At 40.5% G+C, this 16,021-nt stretch overlaps 2 protein-coding genes across 2 annotated transcripts; both read right to left on the reverse strand.

Moving 5' to 3' along the window:
- Positions 1-312: 312 nt before the first annotated feature.
- On the reverse strand, positions 313-7,620 carry rabep2 (rabaptin, RAB GTPase binding effector protein 2). The gene is made up of 12 exons (XM_084370481.1): positions 7,260-7,620; positions 5,521-5,676; positions 4,204-4,286; positions 3,740-4,117; positions 3,463-3,558; positions 3,252-3,350; positions 2,467-2,580; positions 2,106-2,184; positions 1,974-1,985; positions 1,583-1,737; positions 1,301-1,417; positions 313-1,157 (listed from the first exon to the last, which is right to left on the reverse strand). Exons 1-12 carry the CDS (start codon positions 7,282-7,284, stop codon positions 1,053-1,055), a joined length of 1,419 nt encoding a protein of 472 aa, XP_084226607.1. The 5' UTR covers positions 7,285-7,620; the 3' UTR covers positions 313-1,052.
- Positions 7,621-9,307: 1,687 nt separating this feature from the next.
- On the reverse strand, positions 9,308-15,365 carry LOC311267972 (uncharacterized protein). Its single transcript, XM_084371246.1, has 12 exons — positions 15,094-15,365; positions 14,368-14,479; positions 14,008-14,101; positions 13,797-13,851; positions 13,160-13,300; positions 12,310-12,470; positions 11,949-12,047; positions 11,692-11,837; positions 11,356-11,527; positions 11,150-11,262; positions 10,809-10,893; positions 9,308-10,150 (listed from the first exon to the last, which is right to left on the reverse strand). Exons 1-12 carry the CDS (start codon positions 15,209-15,211, stop codon positions 10,091-10,093), a joined length of 1,356 nt encoding a protein of 451 aa, XP_084227372.1. The 5' UTR covers positions 15,212-15,365; the 3' UTR covers positions 9,308-10,090.
- Positions 15,366-16,021: the final 656 nt, after the last annotated feature.

The raw sequence follows: 16,021 nt of genomic DNA on the forward strand, positions 1-16,021 counted from the left end.
AGGTCTCTGCTCTGCTCAAACAGAAGCCTTCGTCAACACATTGACAAAAGAAGTAAATTTATGACTGGAGTTTGGTTTAAGAGAGTTTTTTCAAGTTGCTGTATGTATTACGAAATGTTTAAAGGCAGTATATGAAACCCTCATTTACTGTGTTATTAAATAATTCAGTCTAAGAAATATATCACGCATATCAGTCTTATTAATTTCCTGTGATCCTGTGAGCATATTAAGCAAATTTGCATGGAGTTTTATGCCCGCGGTAGAGAAACTTTATCATAGCATACTGATAATGAACTCAAAGGTTAAAGGAAAGAATGTGACAGCCTCCCTTTAATTTGTTTGAACACAAAACAAGCTGACAAAGTGTTGGATATTCACATTTCTTCATTGATTTTTACTCCGCTTCTTTCCTCATCCACAATCATAAATTTGCTTGAGTCTAAAAGCTAGTATGGTCGTAGTAAGAACAAGAACAGTTAACAATGTTTATCTGAAAACAAAGACAACAAATAAATGCATATAATTAAAAGATCCTGTCTGAAACGCAGTTCATTTAGGAGACTTTTTCTACTTTGTATCACGTCGTTATTGCATGGTGATGCATTGCTTTTAGAGGTCCTTCTTCACAGAAAAGTTTGCCTGGAGAAAATGATCGTGTAGTTTTTTTACAGTGCAAAATAACTGTTGGACTGTTGAGTGTTTCACTGGAGTCATGTCAGTGTTATCTACATAATGCATTTACATATATGTTAGTATGGAAATAAATGTGTAACTGGATGTAGGAAAACATTTCTACAGTGTCCCCAGAGCTATCACGGTTCATCAAAAATCACTTTGGTCCCTGACACCAAACCATCATCTCTGAAAAATACAAAAAATGTCTGTTCAGGAGAATCCATCCAGTGTTACAAGTACTAGCAGCACCAGCTGTGATAATCCCAGTAGTCACGACAGTATTTCATGTTTCATGATGGTGACCGGTCTCCATCAGTCCCTCGTGGAATGTTTTCTCTTGGTCTTTGCTCTTTGGTTCCAACGTGACTCTCTCTGACTCATGAGGCATCTGCAGGGGAGGAACCAGCTTCACTGACTCCCTCTTCCAGGATTTCCTTGACTTGTTCCAGACTCTCAGCCTGTCGAATTAACTCCAGCTTCACCTGAAGGGCAAGTGAAATATCAAGTTGTTTGAACTGATTAACATTTCTGCAAGTGCAAGAAAAAGTTTGACCAATTTCATTTATTCAGGTTTTTTTTACCATCACTCCTCCACACAGTCTAACTTCTAAAACTTGCTTCTTACCTGCAGCGACTGGGAGAGCTGCACAAAGTCCCTCTGTACAGTCTGGCTGGTGTCCACCTGGGAGCGCATACTAATCACTTGGCTACGCAGCTCCAGACACTGCTGCTGCAGGGCCGCCTGAAAGCCACAGAAAAATCAGTTTGACATGTGAAAATGTGTCGCTTTTGCAACTCCTAGTGGATCAAACAACAATGGACTATGTGTCACGCTTGTTTTCTCATTATTTAAATACTAGCGAGCATCAACAGTCACAACATTGCTTAAAGAGCAGGCTGGACTTACTTTATCATTACTGACGGCCTTGCTGGTGTTCTGAAGATGAGAGAGCGCCACCCGCAGGGCTTCCAGTTCAGTGCGGCAGGCCACAAGGTCAGCCTGCAACTGGTCCTTTTGAGCCTGGATCCTCTCCGTCTCCGTCTTCAGACTGGACAGCTGAACTGCGCTCACAATCACAAACAAGAAACCATGAACAAAAAGGCCCTTTGATTGTTGAAGAACAATTCCAGTTTTCTTCATTTTAATCATCAGTTCTGTTGCTTAAGATGACAATGTACTCAACAAAGATGATACAAAGGTTAAAGGTGAAATGAATCTGCATGAAATGTAACCCTACACCAGTCACAATACCTACTAACGGCCCTAACTAACAATAAAGCGTGAGTTGTTTACTCACCTTCTAAAACTTCTGTTGACAGTTTAGGAATGGGAGCATCCAGGAAGAGAGAGACAGAATAAAAAAATGTTTAAGTGTCAAGACATCAGTGTTGAAATCCTTCCCTAAATGATAATAATATAATCCACAGACCATTCTCCTCCGTCCGGGTGTCCAGCTGCTCCCTCAGGTTGACGATCTCGATGCGGAGACGCTCCTCACAGTGAGCCCCCTGCAGGTTACACAACAACAGTCAGATACTGACACTGACACTATAAGCAGGAGACTCACACAGTGACTGCTTTTAACATTTTAAACCAACAGCAGATATTCAAAATGTCACCCTAGCAGCTATCGAAACAGAGCAGTTGCACCTAACGAAAGGAAAGTCCCATAACCAAGCATCTCACAGGTTTCTGTTCCTTGTTACAATGCCATGTGAAACTATTCTTCTTTCCAGCAGTCCTCAGAGGGCAGATCAACTGTGAATTAAATTATAGAAGAGTAATCGTACCTGCAGAGTTGCTGGGAATGATGAGCTGGACTCTGGCGCCTCATCCTCAACCTCCTCTCCTTTCAGTCTGGACAGCTCACTGCACATCTTCCTCTGGGAAAAGGATAACTCTGCCTGGACACAAAATTCAAATTTGAACACCTACTCCTACTGAATGACATGTAAGCACCAACTCACAACTACCTTATGGGTAAACTATACAGACAGTGGCTCTGTCAAAAGGTAACAAAATCAACCAAAAAGTACCTCTAAAGCTCACTAATTAACATTTTGTGTTTCATTTGTTTAATCTGCTCTGTTCGTGTAGTCTGTCCTAACCCTAACTGAAATGTAAAAACAACATATTCGTGTTTTTACGGGGGTGATGTGCCAGACTTTTTCTTGGTAAGGTTCTGGTTGCCTAGCAACTTCAAGGTGATGACACTCATAGCCACTGTGCCCCTCCAAGAAATAGTCTAGCACCCCTCAAGCCACAACTTGTCATTTTTACACTTAGATTTAACAGAGGATAGATGATATAATATGTTAACCAGAGATCTTTAGAGGTGCTTGAAAGCAGATTGTGTTACTGTAGCTTTAGACAGGTTATTGCTTCCCACTCGTTTCCACTCTTACACTAAGCCAAGGCGAGATAAGCTAAGCTAACTGGCTGTAGCTTTATATTTAATGTACAGCCGTGACATAACTCTCAGCAAGAACAAATAAGTGGATTTCCCAAAATTCTAAAATATACTTCAACTGACACAGACACACACACTTTGTAGGATCGACATCATATCACTTACCAGCCGACTCTGGACTGCATTCTGTGATTGGCTAAAAGATTTCTGCAAATCCTGGAGGAGGGCCTCTGAAGTATGGACCTGACACTGGAGCATTGATACCTGAACACACACACAAACAAATTAGCATGTCTATGTGTGTGTGTGTGTGTGTGTGTGTGTGTGTGTGTGTGTGTGTGTGTGTGTGACTGGGGCTCACTGTATACACACTCACCTGTTTGTGCGTGTGCTTGGTCTGTGTATCCAGTTCTTTCTCAAGCTCCTCCTTCTCAGCCTCCAACCGACTCACCTCCCCTCGCAGCTCTGACACCTGTTCAACACACCACACCCCCTTATTACCCCAGAAGGTCATGTGCCTTGGGAAGGTTGCTCTTTCTATGGATATACATAAGTGTGAATGATCTTTGCAGCCTAAAACTGAATTCCGCCCGGTGGATTTGTGTGATATAAGATGAAGTGATTTAATAAAAGCGTTCATTTAAAATCTGTACCTGAGCGTTGAGTGAATCCCAGTCGCTGTGCGTGACCAGCCGGTGTCCAGCCGGCGGCAGGTAGATGGCTTCAGGCACCAGAGTTCCCGTGGAGACCAGAGAATCGGTGTCGTCCTGAGCGTGGAGTTTTCTGGGCAGAGAGGGCGTGTCTAAGGAGAAGGAGGACAACGAGGCAGAGTCGCAGTGTCGCAGCGAAAAATACCCGTCTGCTGTGAGCGCCGCCCCTTCTCCCTCCGCCACCGCTTCGAGCTCCGCTGGTTGGTTGTGCGTCCTGTCTGGCGATGCCATAGACTCGGCCTCTGACTGGCTGTTGGTGATCGGTGTTGCCGATTCGTTAATGCCGCCTTCTGCGTCCATCCTGGCTTTCCTTCCACTGATCTAACAAGGAGAGATAAACAACTGTTGGGATCAAGTCCAGAACATTTTGAAACAATTGTAGAGAGAAGATAAAGTTTAACACTGACCACGTTCTGTCCGCTGGCTCTCCTCCACTCCACAGGCTGAGACTGGAGAACAGATATCCTGGCCTCATACTGCGCTGCTGTCTCTGTAAACACAAGAGCATAACGAAATAATGATGAAACCATACAATCCTCCAGATGAACGATATACGGTTTGCCTCAATTGTGGAGACTACAAAAAAGCTATTTATAAGGCCACAACATACCTGCTGCATTTAAGATTACATTTTAACTTTAAAGTTATAAAAATATAGCAAACTTTCATTGTTTTTAAAAAGGAGCATAACTTACCAGACATGTAACCTTTTCCCTGTCCTCTCATGACCTTTTACTTTATGGAATACCTTGGCCACATACCAATATTTGCTCTTTCTCCGCTTTGTCAACAGTGAAGTTCATATTATTTTAGTAGTCTGGCTTCAATTGGAAATGGCAAAAACAGGAAATAAAATTGAAAACGAAAAAGCCTTCAGCTGTTCCTTTTTTAAAAAAAAAAGAATTACCATTGTCTAAAAAAAGATTAAAAGATGATATGCGATGGAGGTCCTTCTGTAATAATGCCCTCTTTACACTAAATATGCTCAAACAAACAACAGTTGAATTGCATATTTTACTTTTTCTTAGAAATTGTGAAGGTGCAGCATGTCAACACATATCCTACTGGATTAAAAACGAAAGTCAAGCTCTCTCAGGCGATCCTTACAGACCTCTTATTTGTTGAATGACAACAAAAGCTGTCACAGTTGCTGATACTTGTATATCCTGCTAAACCTCTTACCAAAGCAGGATTACAACTTATCTCAAAATAGTGACACATACACAAGTGTATTTTTCTTGTTTGAACTGTATAATTTTATTTATGATATGCTGTTACTCTATTTGTTTCTCTTGTGTTTGTCGACACAATGTTAAACTCTAACTCGGTCTTACTTACAACTATTTGCATTACCTTGAGGACTTACTGAATACAGAGTGTTTGAATCCAACCAACAATCCAAAACCCAAAGACTCTTCATTTTATTATCATAAATGACATAAAAAGCAGCAAATCCTTTGATTTAAGAAGCTGGAACCAGCAAATGTTTCACATTTTTACTTGAAAAATGATTGAAACGATTAATAAGTCATCAAAATAGTTTATTCATTTTCGTTTGATCTACTTTTCTACGATTAATCGACTAATCATTGCAGCTTTGACACACATCTTTCTCCTTACAAAAACACCAAACAAGATACTGTGTTATTGTGTGAAATTCGATCATTTGTACACAAGGACAGTCACACAAACACAAACACAAACAGACAAACATACGTACTGACCTCTGAGAGCCTCCTGCAGAGACTGGATCTCTTGATCACATTGTTTTTGCAGCTCTGCCAGTTCCTCCTGTTTGCTCAGCTCACAGATCGTCGCCACGCCCTGCCAGTGTTCGACCTGAGCTCGGCACTCGGCTAGCTGGGCCCACAGGCTCGTCTCTGAAAATGATAAAACAGGTTGCTGTGCTTTGCCTTCATTGTGTTGGCTTGAGAATGTTTGTATCAGTCTGGCTGGAATCACACAAATATGGGAAACAGTGAGGTGACGTGATTAAAAGATCTGTAAATACCTTACAATAAGATAAGAAGACAGCTGGACTTGTGTGCTCGATCTATACACTGAGAACTCTGCAGGAAGAAACTCTAAATTCCTGGCATTGTTCAGTTTTGTAAAGCTTCAAAGCATGTTTATGTCATCCTTGTTAGTGCTGTCTGAAAGTTGCTTACAAATCATTTAATTGTACGGGTATGCCACTTATGTCATAGTGTGCATGTGTACTTTGACAAACATTTTCATGAACAAGGATTCAACCCTGAATGACAGCACCTGACCACATTCTTACACACAACCAATTGTTTACATTGTTTTAGTGCCCCAGGAGATCAATAAGGAAACTGAACCTATCTGATTATTTAAATGACTGACTGGTAAATAAACAAAAACTAAAAAAAAAAATAGTTGCCTTTATATCTTCATTGTTACTAAAGTAAGTGTAAAAACGGTGTTAGTTTGCTGCAAACTAATATTACCCATTGTGACAAGTATTGTTGTTGCGGCAAATAAGTAGATATCTTGTGTTTTATATGTTATATAGACGAACAAATAAACAGTATAAAGTTGGTTTTAACCTAAGTTACTTTGACATACATACATACTGACCCCTGTCATGTTTTATCTTATTTATTTTTTTGCATTGTTATAATTATTATTATTATTGTTATTGTGAGTACTACTGTTATTATCTTGATTCATGTAATAGTTGTACACTTTTTCATATTTCTTATCAGCTGTGATTACTGTGATTATTTCTATCACTGCTTTGTAAGACAAGTGAAATAAAGAGGAAGAGATAAAGAAGTTACCCCCCTCTTCAATGGAAAACACATTAGTAAGTAATAAGTGTGATTGTATATGACAGTGATTATTAAGTTGTCAGAGCTCCAGACCCCAGACAAACACAAACTGATGCTTTATCAATTATTGCTGTCATTGTCATTTGTTGCTAAAGGTCCTGTCTTCTTATGTTGGACACTTGTTGCTCCTTTTTCAACAACCTGGTGAAAACTTGCTACAGAAGCTAGCTGTCAGAGGCTGCATATCTCCCGTTAGCTAACATCAGAGGTGCATTTATTTTAAGAAAACATGACTATGTGCAGTAGTAATATCACTGACTTAGTGTATTCATACTGAGCTGGGTTAAGTTAGCTTAAACTCACTGTGGGCTGAGCTGTCCTCGGTGGTTACAGAAGTCCCCCGACCCCAGTCTGCATACAGTTAATCGGCTAAAGTGTTAGCTAGCAGCTAGCATCGCCCGTTCATTTCTACGGTCAGCGATGCTAACAGGCCGTTTAACGGTTATGTGACCCGAGCCGCTTCAACAGGTTGTACTCACGGTGACAACAAGCAGCAAATCAACGTTAATGTTTACTAAACCACATGTCGTAACGAGGCCATTAAACCCTCACGACCAGTCCCGTTAGACGTGGGGCAGATTAAAGTTGAACTTTGCAGTTTTTATTACCTGTGTCTTCACTCTTGGAGCTCATCTTCCCGTCAGACAGCGTTCACCGGCCGCGGCCGCCTGTCGACACGAACCGTCCTACAAAAAAGAGTCCCAGAAAGCTGTCCCAGTCATTTTGTGCCAGAGCACCGGGGCTGCTGGTGTGGAGGAGAATATCAGTGGTGTCAACTTCAGGAAACAACTTTCCCCGGTCTGTAAGCCTGCGGAAATCACGTCAACCGGCTTCCTGTTCGCAAATACCTTTCCCTGTCCGCCTGCAGTGTTAGCCTGCGTTTAATTTAGCTGTTTTTAAAGGTGGTTAAATGACAATAAAAGCGGTGACATGTTTGCATTTAGTGACTGCCACACCCTGGACATCAACTATCCGGCCATGTCCACTGTGTGGTGACCACTGGAGGTCACTGAACCACATTGAGAGCAACACTGTGTGCTGCCTATCACAGTAATGACACCAAATAATGTATAATATGTATTTATTGAACATATTCTTCATTGCATTGAGATACAGGAATGACTGATTTTCCTCTTCCTATTCAAATTAGATACAATATTTTTGAAACTGGTCCTTTAACTCTCCAAGATATATATATATATATATATATATATATTGGAGATTTTAATTGCTTTTAAAAGCTTTTAATATTATTACATGACCCTGAAGCTGTGGAAGTACTCAACCCTGTTGCCTATCTGGAGTCTGGAAAAATCATTTTCAAAATAAAGGCAGCAAATCACATCTCCTTTTTCTAAATTCACTTGCATTTGAGGTATTGCCTCCTTTGCGGTTTGGCTGATTCTTGAGTTTTTGTTATTTAAAGTGAAGGGGTCAGTGTACACTTCTGTATCTTGAAGGGTGTAATGCGGATCAACATTTTTTAACAGGCTGTAATCGTCTCTGCACAGCTTGTGTTTTTGTTCTGCACAGGACGAGGGACCTGCTGCTCATAAATGGTGTCACTTGGCCTCTTGTGTCATGAAAGATGCTGCTGTGTCCAATTCCTCCAACCAACCAAATTTAACTCATCACAGAACCGTGCTCACTGAAGTGTGTCCTTCTCACAGTGCTGTCTGCAAGTGCAAAGTGCAAAATGAGCTTTGGCTGAGTGTTATCAGCTCTGGCTGTCACATCTCGCAGAATAATGTCTCCTCTGTGGCAGGCAGGTCACTTTTCATACAGTGTGCTGATATGATATGATGTCCTCTGTTACACTGCACAGAGAAGGTCGAAGGTTATGTTATTATGTAGTGCATGTGCATGATACAGTCATGCCAAATTATCAACTAAATACTAAGTACTTCATTTCCCCTCTTCCTAGTATAAGAGCAAAACTCTAATTAATAAACAAAAAGTGATATTATTATGAGAGATGTCAAAATCCAAGCTAAATGTTACCCTTGAAAGGAGGAAACTGTATTCTGCTAGCAGCAGCTTTGCAGTTCATTCCTTCTGCACCTGCTTCCTCTGCGTAACAAAGGCATAACTACACAAGGTTCATGGTTTCCTGTGTTTGGTTTTCAATAAAGACCACTGGACTCTGTGGAAACCACTTGAAATGGCGAAGGCACATGGTTTTTTTTTAGCTTCGGTTATCAATCTGTGATTACAGCAGAATCCTTGGCCATAAATATGGCCATATATATGGCCAAAAACTGTGGACCTATCAATAGTAGTGACTCCACTCGTGTTTCCAGCCCTCATACTCTTCCATGCCTCTCTTCGATTTTCATCTCTTCTTTTAGTAATCTGATATCTTGGAATTCATGCATCAATGCCTCTGCCTAGTCTATTTACAGTCAAACAGGGTGTGGCAAGAACAAATGTCTGAAGCAGAGAAGAAATGTGGAGAAGCAAAATGTATGACGGTCGTATTAGTTACATCATTTTTCAAAAAAGGAGTCACCCAGGCGTTCAAAACACAGGCGGAGCATCACGTCTTGACTACCTTTCGAAGGGGAAATCAAGAGTTGATGCACAATTTTAAAAAGGTGAAGATTTGTTCAGAGCAAGTTCAAAGCTTAAAGTCTAGAAAAAACCTCAACACCTCCGATACTGGACATTGTTTTTTTTTTTATTTAATTCAGTTGTAATTAAAAACATGGTCACAATGTAGAACAAGAAAATACAAAAAGTGGAACTGGTCCATGATAAAATGTTCGACTGCTGGCTCACAATCTTCATTTACTTCCATAACAGGAGTTGTGCTGATAATTGAATACTCTATATATATATATATATAAGCTAATACCACAGACATTCCTGATATAATACCAAAACTGTGACTTCGTGATAGCAACCCTTCAAAAGTACTGTATAAAATGCTGGTGAAAGTCTTCAAAAACAGTAACTCATACAAAGTGACTCATGTCAAACAGTGCTCTAAGCCGTTTAACCAAAATACAGTTTCTCTGATAAAGAAATATTATAAATAGTTTGAAAATTCTTAAATATCTTAAAGTGGTATAAGCCTGAAATCCTTTGAGTGGAGCAGAGGCACAGAATACATGTTTATAAATGCTCACAACAACAAATAAGTGATCAGTAACAAAAGCTAATTTGCCATTTAACTATCTCTACTTATCTGCAGGTAGTGTGGTTTAAGAATGTTTGCAGAGGTAACATCATCTAACAGGTAAACCGACTTTACACAGTAACCAAAGCACCACATCTTGGATGAGTTTCTAGGAGAGTACCAAGTGCTTATATCTTTACATCCGCAGTGAGTGGTCAGAGTCTCGTGATGGCAGATTGGAAACTGTGGCAATACTTTGATTTCATATGGTCCTACATCAGTGTGGGGATGCTGAATCTTTGTGTACATCTCCGTCTTTCTTTACAAGTCCATATCATGATCGCTGACACTCTGGCGAAGGTATTCTTCATACAGCTTTTTCTAGAGGGAAAGAATAAGACGGTTAAAACACACCCAAATAATACTGCTTTTGTATTGGCAGTACTAGGGCTGGGCAATATATCGATATTGTATCAATATTGTGATATATGAGGCTACATATCGTCCTAGATTTTGGATATCGTTTTATATAAGATAAGATAAGATGTTACTTTATTGATCCCGCTTGGGAGAAATTTGCAGCTAACACAGCAGTACAGAGGGAAATAAGTAGCAGCAGTCTCAAAAAATAGAGACAATAATAAAGAGATATTGGAAAGAATAAAATAACAATTTGAATAGAAAATATAATAAAAAACTATTAGAATAAAGATAAACATACTATATACAGAAAATGTGAGTGTGTGTACATGACGTGTGCAATATATAATAAATCCTGAGATAATAAATAGCAACGACAACATGAGTTTATGGCATGAGTGTTGTCTTATGCTTATTTTAATGGCTGATTTGAACTTGTTACACTACTTGCCTTTACCAAGTCATTATAACCACATTACTGATCATTATCTGTCATAAATCTCAAGTATCAACAGTCATTCATACAATACTGTTGCAATATAGAGCATTTATGAAGTGCTTTTGAGGAGATTTCAGAACTTGATAATAATAATAATAATAATAATAATAATACCAATACCTTTTTGGTCTTGACCACCTCCTGAACGTACTCAAGCTTCTCCTGCAGTTGCCTTTTCTGTTTGCCCGACAGAGTTGGTTTAGTCCTGCAAAGAATTCAATGGAAACGCCTCAAAGAACTTGATAAGATTTGTTATTAACACACAAGCTGACGTTAAGATATGTGAGTGAGAAAATAAAAATCACATGCAGCCAATTAATATAGATTATGTTCATTACACAAGGGAAAATTAAAGCGGCAGAGCTACAATTAAAAAAAGGTGAAATTAAGACTAAGTGTTTACATTAAATGAAACAAATCAGACTAAAAGCTGCGAAAGTGCTGAGCTCTCACTCTCGTACCTGAAGGCAAAACGCGCTATGATGAGCAGGAGGAAGGAGAGAAGGACCATCCCGACACCGCCGTACATCTTCTGCTCCACAGAGAGCGAGTCAAATACTTTCACTACGGGAATCTGTGCATAAAAAGAGAAGCTAAATTAGACTTCTTTATAAGTTGCCTAAGCAACAATTTCAACACACCGGTTAACGGTCACTTTAACACTCACCATGTAGAGTGAGAGTGTGTCTCTGCCCTCGGGGCCCAGAGCCATCTCCAGCAGCTCCTTGGACAGAGCGCCCAGTACCAGTAAGGCCATCAGAGCCATGGGGACGGTGAAGCCCAGCAGAGTCAGGAAGCAGCTCTTACAACGTGCCCGTCGGTTCCCAGAACTGGTCTGCCTGTGAGAGTAAAGGTCAGGGTTATTCTCTGAAGGCTACTGTGTGTCCCACTAGTCTGAAATATCTGCTTAAAATGAATAGCTATCAATGAAACTGTCTTTAGCAAGTAACCTATATAGCAGCAGTTTTTACAGTCTGTAGCACAAAGTGTTTCTGTATGTTACCTGTCATTTATGAGCGTATCAGTGATGGCCTCGCTGATGAGCTCACAGTCCTTCTCCAGGGAGTTGAGTGTATTCTGGACTGTTTGGTTAATAGTTTTCTCAATGGTGCGACACACCTCCTCAATCTGGTTGACGCAGCGACTTGGCTAAGAGGAACACAGACGGAAGATACAATTATAAGTAATGAATAGGTTAAGGGGGCAAAGGAATGAAAAAGTAGGCAATCACCTAGAACTCACTGAGAGTACAACCCGTACCTTATTTGGATTAGGAATGTAGATGGTGGGCATGTCAAAACCACATTTGTTGAGTCCCGGTCGCTTACAGAGCTCCTGAACAATCTGCATCATTACTCTCTGAGACAGCCAATCACAGAAAGACAAAGAAATAAATTAGGAAGAAAGAGCAGGTACAGGTGTCACTTCCTCCTGTGAAGTATCATGTAGAGAAAGTCCGGTAGTTTGGTTAAAAAGGACTACATTTTATTAAAGTGATTGTCCATACTTCCAAACCTGCATCAGCAAAGAGACTTGACAACAGCTTTGTTCAACCCAAACACTGAAGAGTGGTGACATTCTCAAAGCACAAACTTTCAAACTGAGCTGCTGCTGTTCATACCTGTCTGTCAGACTCTCCCCCGGCCTCGTCAGCCTTGCTCAGGTAAAAACGCAGTCTGTCTCCGTGTTTCTCATTCAGGCTTTCCACAATGTTGAGGGTGCGCTTGCAGAGAGCCTGACCCATGGGGTCAAAGAAGACCAGGATCAGGTCACAGAGATCACCTGAGAGTGACAGTGGGAGGAACCATTATTTTCCACAAAATGTCTATTGTGCAATATATTCTTATTGTATTAAATTGCATGGAATAGATCTTATTTCTTTATATTTGTTTCTCGTGTTTACACAGAATTAAGTATCATGTCACAGTGTCATCATACAGTGACAAATACGAAGTACGAAGAAAGTGGTGAGACCAGCAGTTAATCTGGAAAAAGCTCACCGGTGGCATGTGGGAAAGAACAGTCTGGTCAAGATGACAGATAATGAAATAAAGTGTTTGTGAAGAAAGGTTGTTTCAGTTCTAGTTCTCCAAAATAGCTCTACTCTCCGTAACGTTTCAAGAATGGCTCCGTTTTCAGTTTTGTTTCCCAGCTATTGACCATTTCTATTTTTAGGGACCTATCTCAGTTTAGCTAATAAGAAAAGCCAGTAAGAAACAGGACCCAGAATTTTAGATTTAGTCTCATCATGACTAGAGCTAGTCATGATGAAACTAAAATCCAAAATGCGGGGTCAATATTCCACATTAACTTGAGAAATCATAGATTCAAGAAATCTCTACAGAGCTACTTCATGCCATTTAAAAATAACTTGGTGTCACAACACCTGCTCCCGCAAAAGATTTAGGGGACCACTGACAGCTACAGTAAAAAAAACAAAAAACAGACACGGTCAAGTAGTGGCAACCCACCAAGCCACAGAATAACTTCATCCACATCGAAGGGATACTTCATATCACCGTCCACCAACCCCGGGGAATCCACAAATGTCACCAGGCTGAACCGTTTCTGTCTCGACGTGCAGATCTCTGTACCCAAGTACTCGGAAACACCTAGAAATAAATTCAAGAAGGTCAGAACTGTGGTGAAAAACAGGAAGGACTACAGATGTTGATACTCTAACTACAGATGTTTGATACTGATGAGACATTATACTGAAGCCACATAGCTGTATACTTTAAAATTAGTTAATCTATTGGACGGCACAATAACCTGAATGATTGTTTGAGTAACACGTTATAAACATCCCTGTTTATTTTCCACAGTACTAGTGATTGTGGGGGTCATGGCTGCATCAGTGATTTCAAAAGGACAAGATGTGTGAGGATGCTGCCACACTGATCGATTTGTGTTGTTTTTGCATCCTCAACCGGCTAGAGACAAACAACACTCAATGATCTGTCAAATGGAGGAACAACAACAAAGCAAAATGCTATGCTGGGAACTTGGGAATGGATCAGTGAGGCGGCAGCCTGAGGGGAGACAAAGTGCATCATTGTGGCAAGACTCTAAAACAGGGAAGGATTGTGATCCGAGCTGAAATCTCACCTTTGAACTCCTGCAGAGGCTTGAAGTGTGGATATAGATGGAGGGTGGCATTTCCCTACAAAAAAAAAAAGACAAGATCAGTCAGTTTGTGAACCAGGTTTTAGAATCGTATTGAAAGCAGTAGAGAGGAACTACGTTAAGTTACAATAAAAAGTCGTTATCATGAGGAATGACTAACAAGTTTTAACAATAAACGCATTGTTGCACTCACTGTGAGAGATTCTCTCTTGCGCCCACTTGTAACAAAGCTGAAGCCTTGGGTCTCAATAGCCACTCCAGTGCGCTGGATGTGCTCTTCCACATACCTGACAAAACACAAAACAAAGCATAACAAAAAAGGAACCAATCACAAAATACTTTAGTGATGTAGTAGTGAATACTTTTGTCTACTGTCCAAACTGTGCCAAGGAGGCAGTACCTCTTGTATGTCTTGTCCGTTGTGTGCCAATTTCTATTTTCTTTGTTTTATTGTTTCACTTTGTTTGCCTAGTTGTTGAATTGCTTGATTTTTGGGTGGACAGACATTGCGGACTCTCTGCGAAGTCCTCTAGGACATGTAAAATATATTTACCAGTTGATGAAGGAGCTTTTCCCAGCAGAGTGGTTGCCCATCAGGAACACAGTGATCTTTTTCCTGGGTGGCAGCAGTTTCAGACCAACGGATTCAGCTACTGAGATCAATCCTGAACAAAACCAAGAAGCTTGAACAATCACTGACAACCATTTTTACAACTGGTGGACTGGCTTCAGTGGATGCATCCATCAAACTGAGCCATCATGGTGCTGGAGGTTGCACCTGTTGGACTAAGTCAAACAGTCAGTATTTTTTAAATTTTTTTTGGAAAAGCATTGCTGGCATTTTAAGAAATGGTGTACCATGTTATAGGGACCTGGACATCTTAGTGACACTCCTGGCTGACCGGTGTCATGTGAGCTGACCTGAACTGTACCAAAACTCAGTATATTCAGAGCAATGCTACACAAACATTGTAAACGTACCTCACTCAGAATTACTTATTTACTGAAGCCAATGCTGCTACAACTGTGCGTGGCTAATTTTACTAGCATTAACGCAGGTTAGTGCGACGTCAGCCAAACTACAAATTAAATCCTTGCCTATTAACATCAGCTAGCTAACGGTTAGCTGCCTGCATCAGAGCTAACGTCACTTAAGTTAGCTAGCTAATCCTCAGTCAGCAAACAGCGTGCTAGCTTAACTGTTTTATCAATTAAGTGAATGCTGGAGCGATTCCCAGGCGAGGCTCGAGTCCAGCAGATGATATGTCAGCCAACTCACCGCTATCCGTATCCGTGTACAGTTGATGACAGTCCCGCAAGATGCGCTCGTCGCAGGACACGCCGCCAGTAATCGATTCTGCGTTCGCGGCACTTCGGTTCTTGATTTTCCCAGACATTGTTGCACAGTGACGATATCAAACTTCTGGAGAGACTCGTCAGAGCATCTGAAGTTCACGACTCCCTGAACTTGCACTGAACAAAGCCGGTTTGCCTTGTTTGAATCACCCCGGTCCGTTGAAGCACCTCGGCCACGTCGTCAGCTAGGGCGGCTTTTGACGCACAGGCTTTTGGGTAATGTAGTTCTAGCGTTGAATCGTGAGTGTCACACATGGACATTACACCCATTTTTCTTCCGATACAAACACTCAATGGGGGAAAAAACCCGCTAATAAATAAATATTTTAAATATTGTTTTGTATAGATGGACAGTTTATAAAGCTAAAAAGCAGAATACATGTTTGCCTCTATGTCTTACTGGAAAAAAAATGTCTGATGCAGATAAGAAAATTCCAATTATAAGAGAAACTGTAAACATTTTTAAGAAATGTATAAACAGGGAAGGGTGAGAATGAAATAGTGTTTCTCAGTTTGGAAACAAATAAGTTTACACAGTTGATAAAGATTAATGCTTACAACCATTAATAAGTGAGGACACCTTGACATCTGCTCTTTTGGCCTTGTCTTAATGACCAACACATTTACCTCTCAGTTACACAACTCACAATTCTACCTGTGCAAATACAATTATAATTGTAAAATTTGTAGTTCTCAGCTTTAAAATACTTTTTTCACCTACTGTCCACCACACGTCTTACTGAATTGACCTTACATATCCATAGCTGCAGTAATAATACTGTATGAGAGGAGGGTATCTATCAGGTTTGACGCCACTGAGGAAAACATTATGCTGACTTTCATCAATTATT

The sequence above is a fragment of the Pagrus pagrus genome (genome assembly GCF_965226575.1).
Source record: "Pagrus pagrus genome assembly, chromosome: 13".
NCBI lineage: Eukaryota > Metazoa > Chordata > Actinopteri > Spariformes > Sparidae > Pagrus > Pagrus pagrus.

Coding starts and splice junctions, on each gene's coding strand:
- rabep2 (XM_084370481.1), bottom strand. CDS start 7,284: ATGAGCTCCAAGAGTGAAGACACAG. Junction 2,581..3,251: donor ATGCAGTCCAGAGTCGGCTG/GTAAGTGATATG, acceptor TTTTGTGTCCAG/GCAGAGTTATCCTTTTCCCA. Junction 1,158..1,300: donor AGCTCTCCCAGTCGCTGCAG/GTAAGAAGCAAG, acceptor CTTGCCCTTCAG/GTGAAGCTGGAGTTAATTCG.
- LOC311267972 (XM_084371246.1), bottom strand. CDS start 15,211: ATGTCTGGGAAAATCAAGAACCGAAGTGCCGCGAACGCAGAATCGATT. Junction 12,471..13,159: donor TGAAGTTATTCTGTGGCTTG/GTGGGTTGCCAC, acceptor TGTCACTCTCAG/GTGATCTCTGTGACCTGATC. Junction 11,528..11,691: donor GATACGCTCATAAATGACAG/GTAACATACAGA, acceptor TTACTCTCACAG/GCAGACCAGTTCTGGGAACC.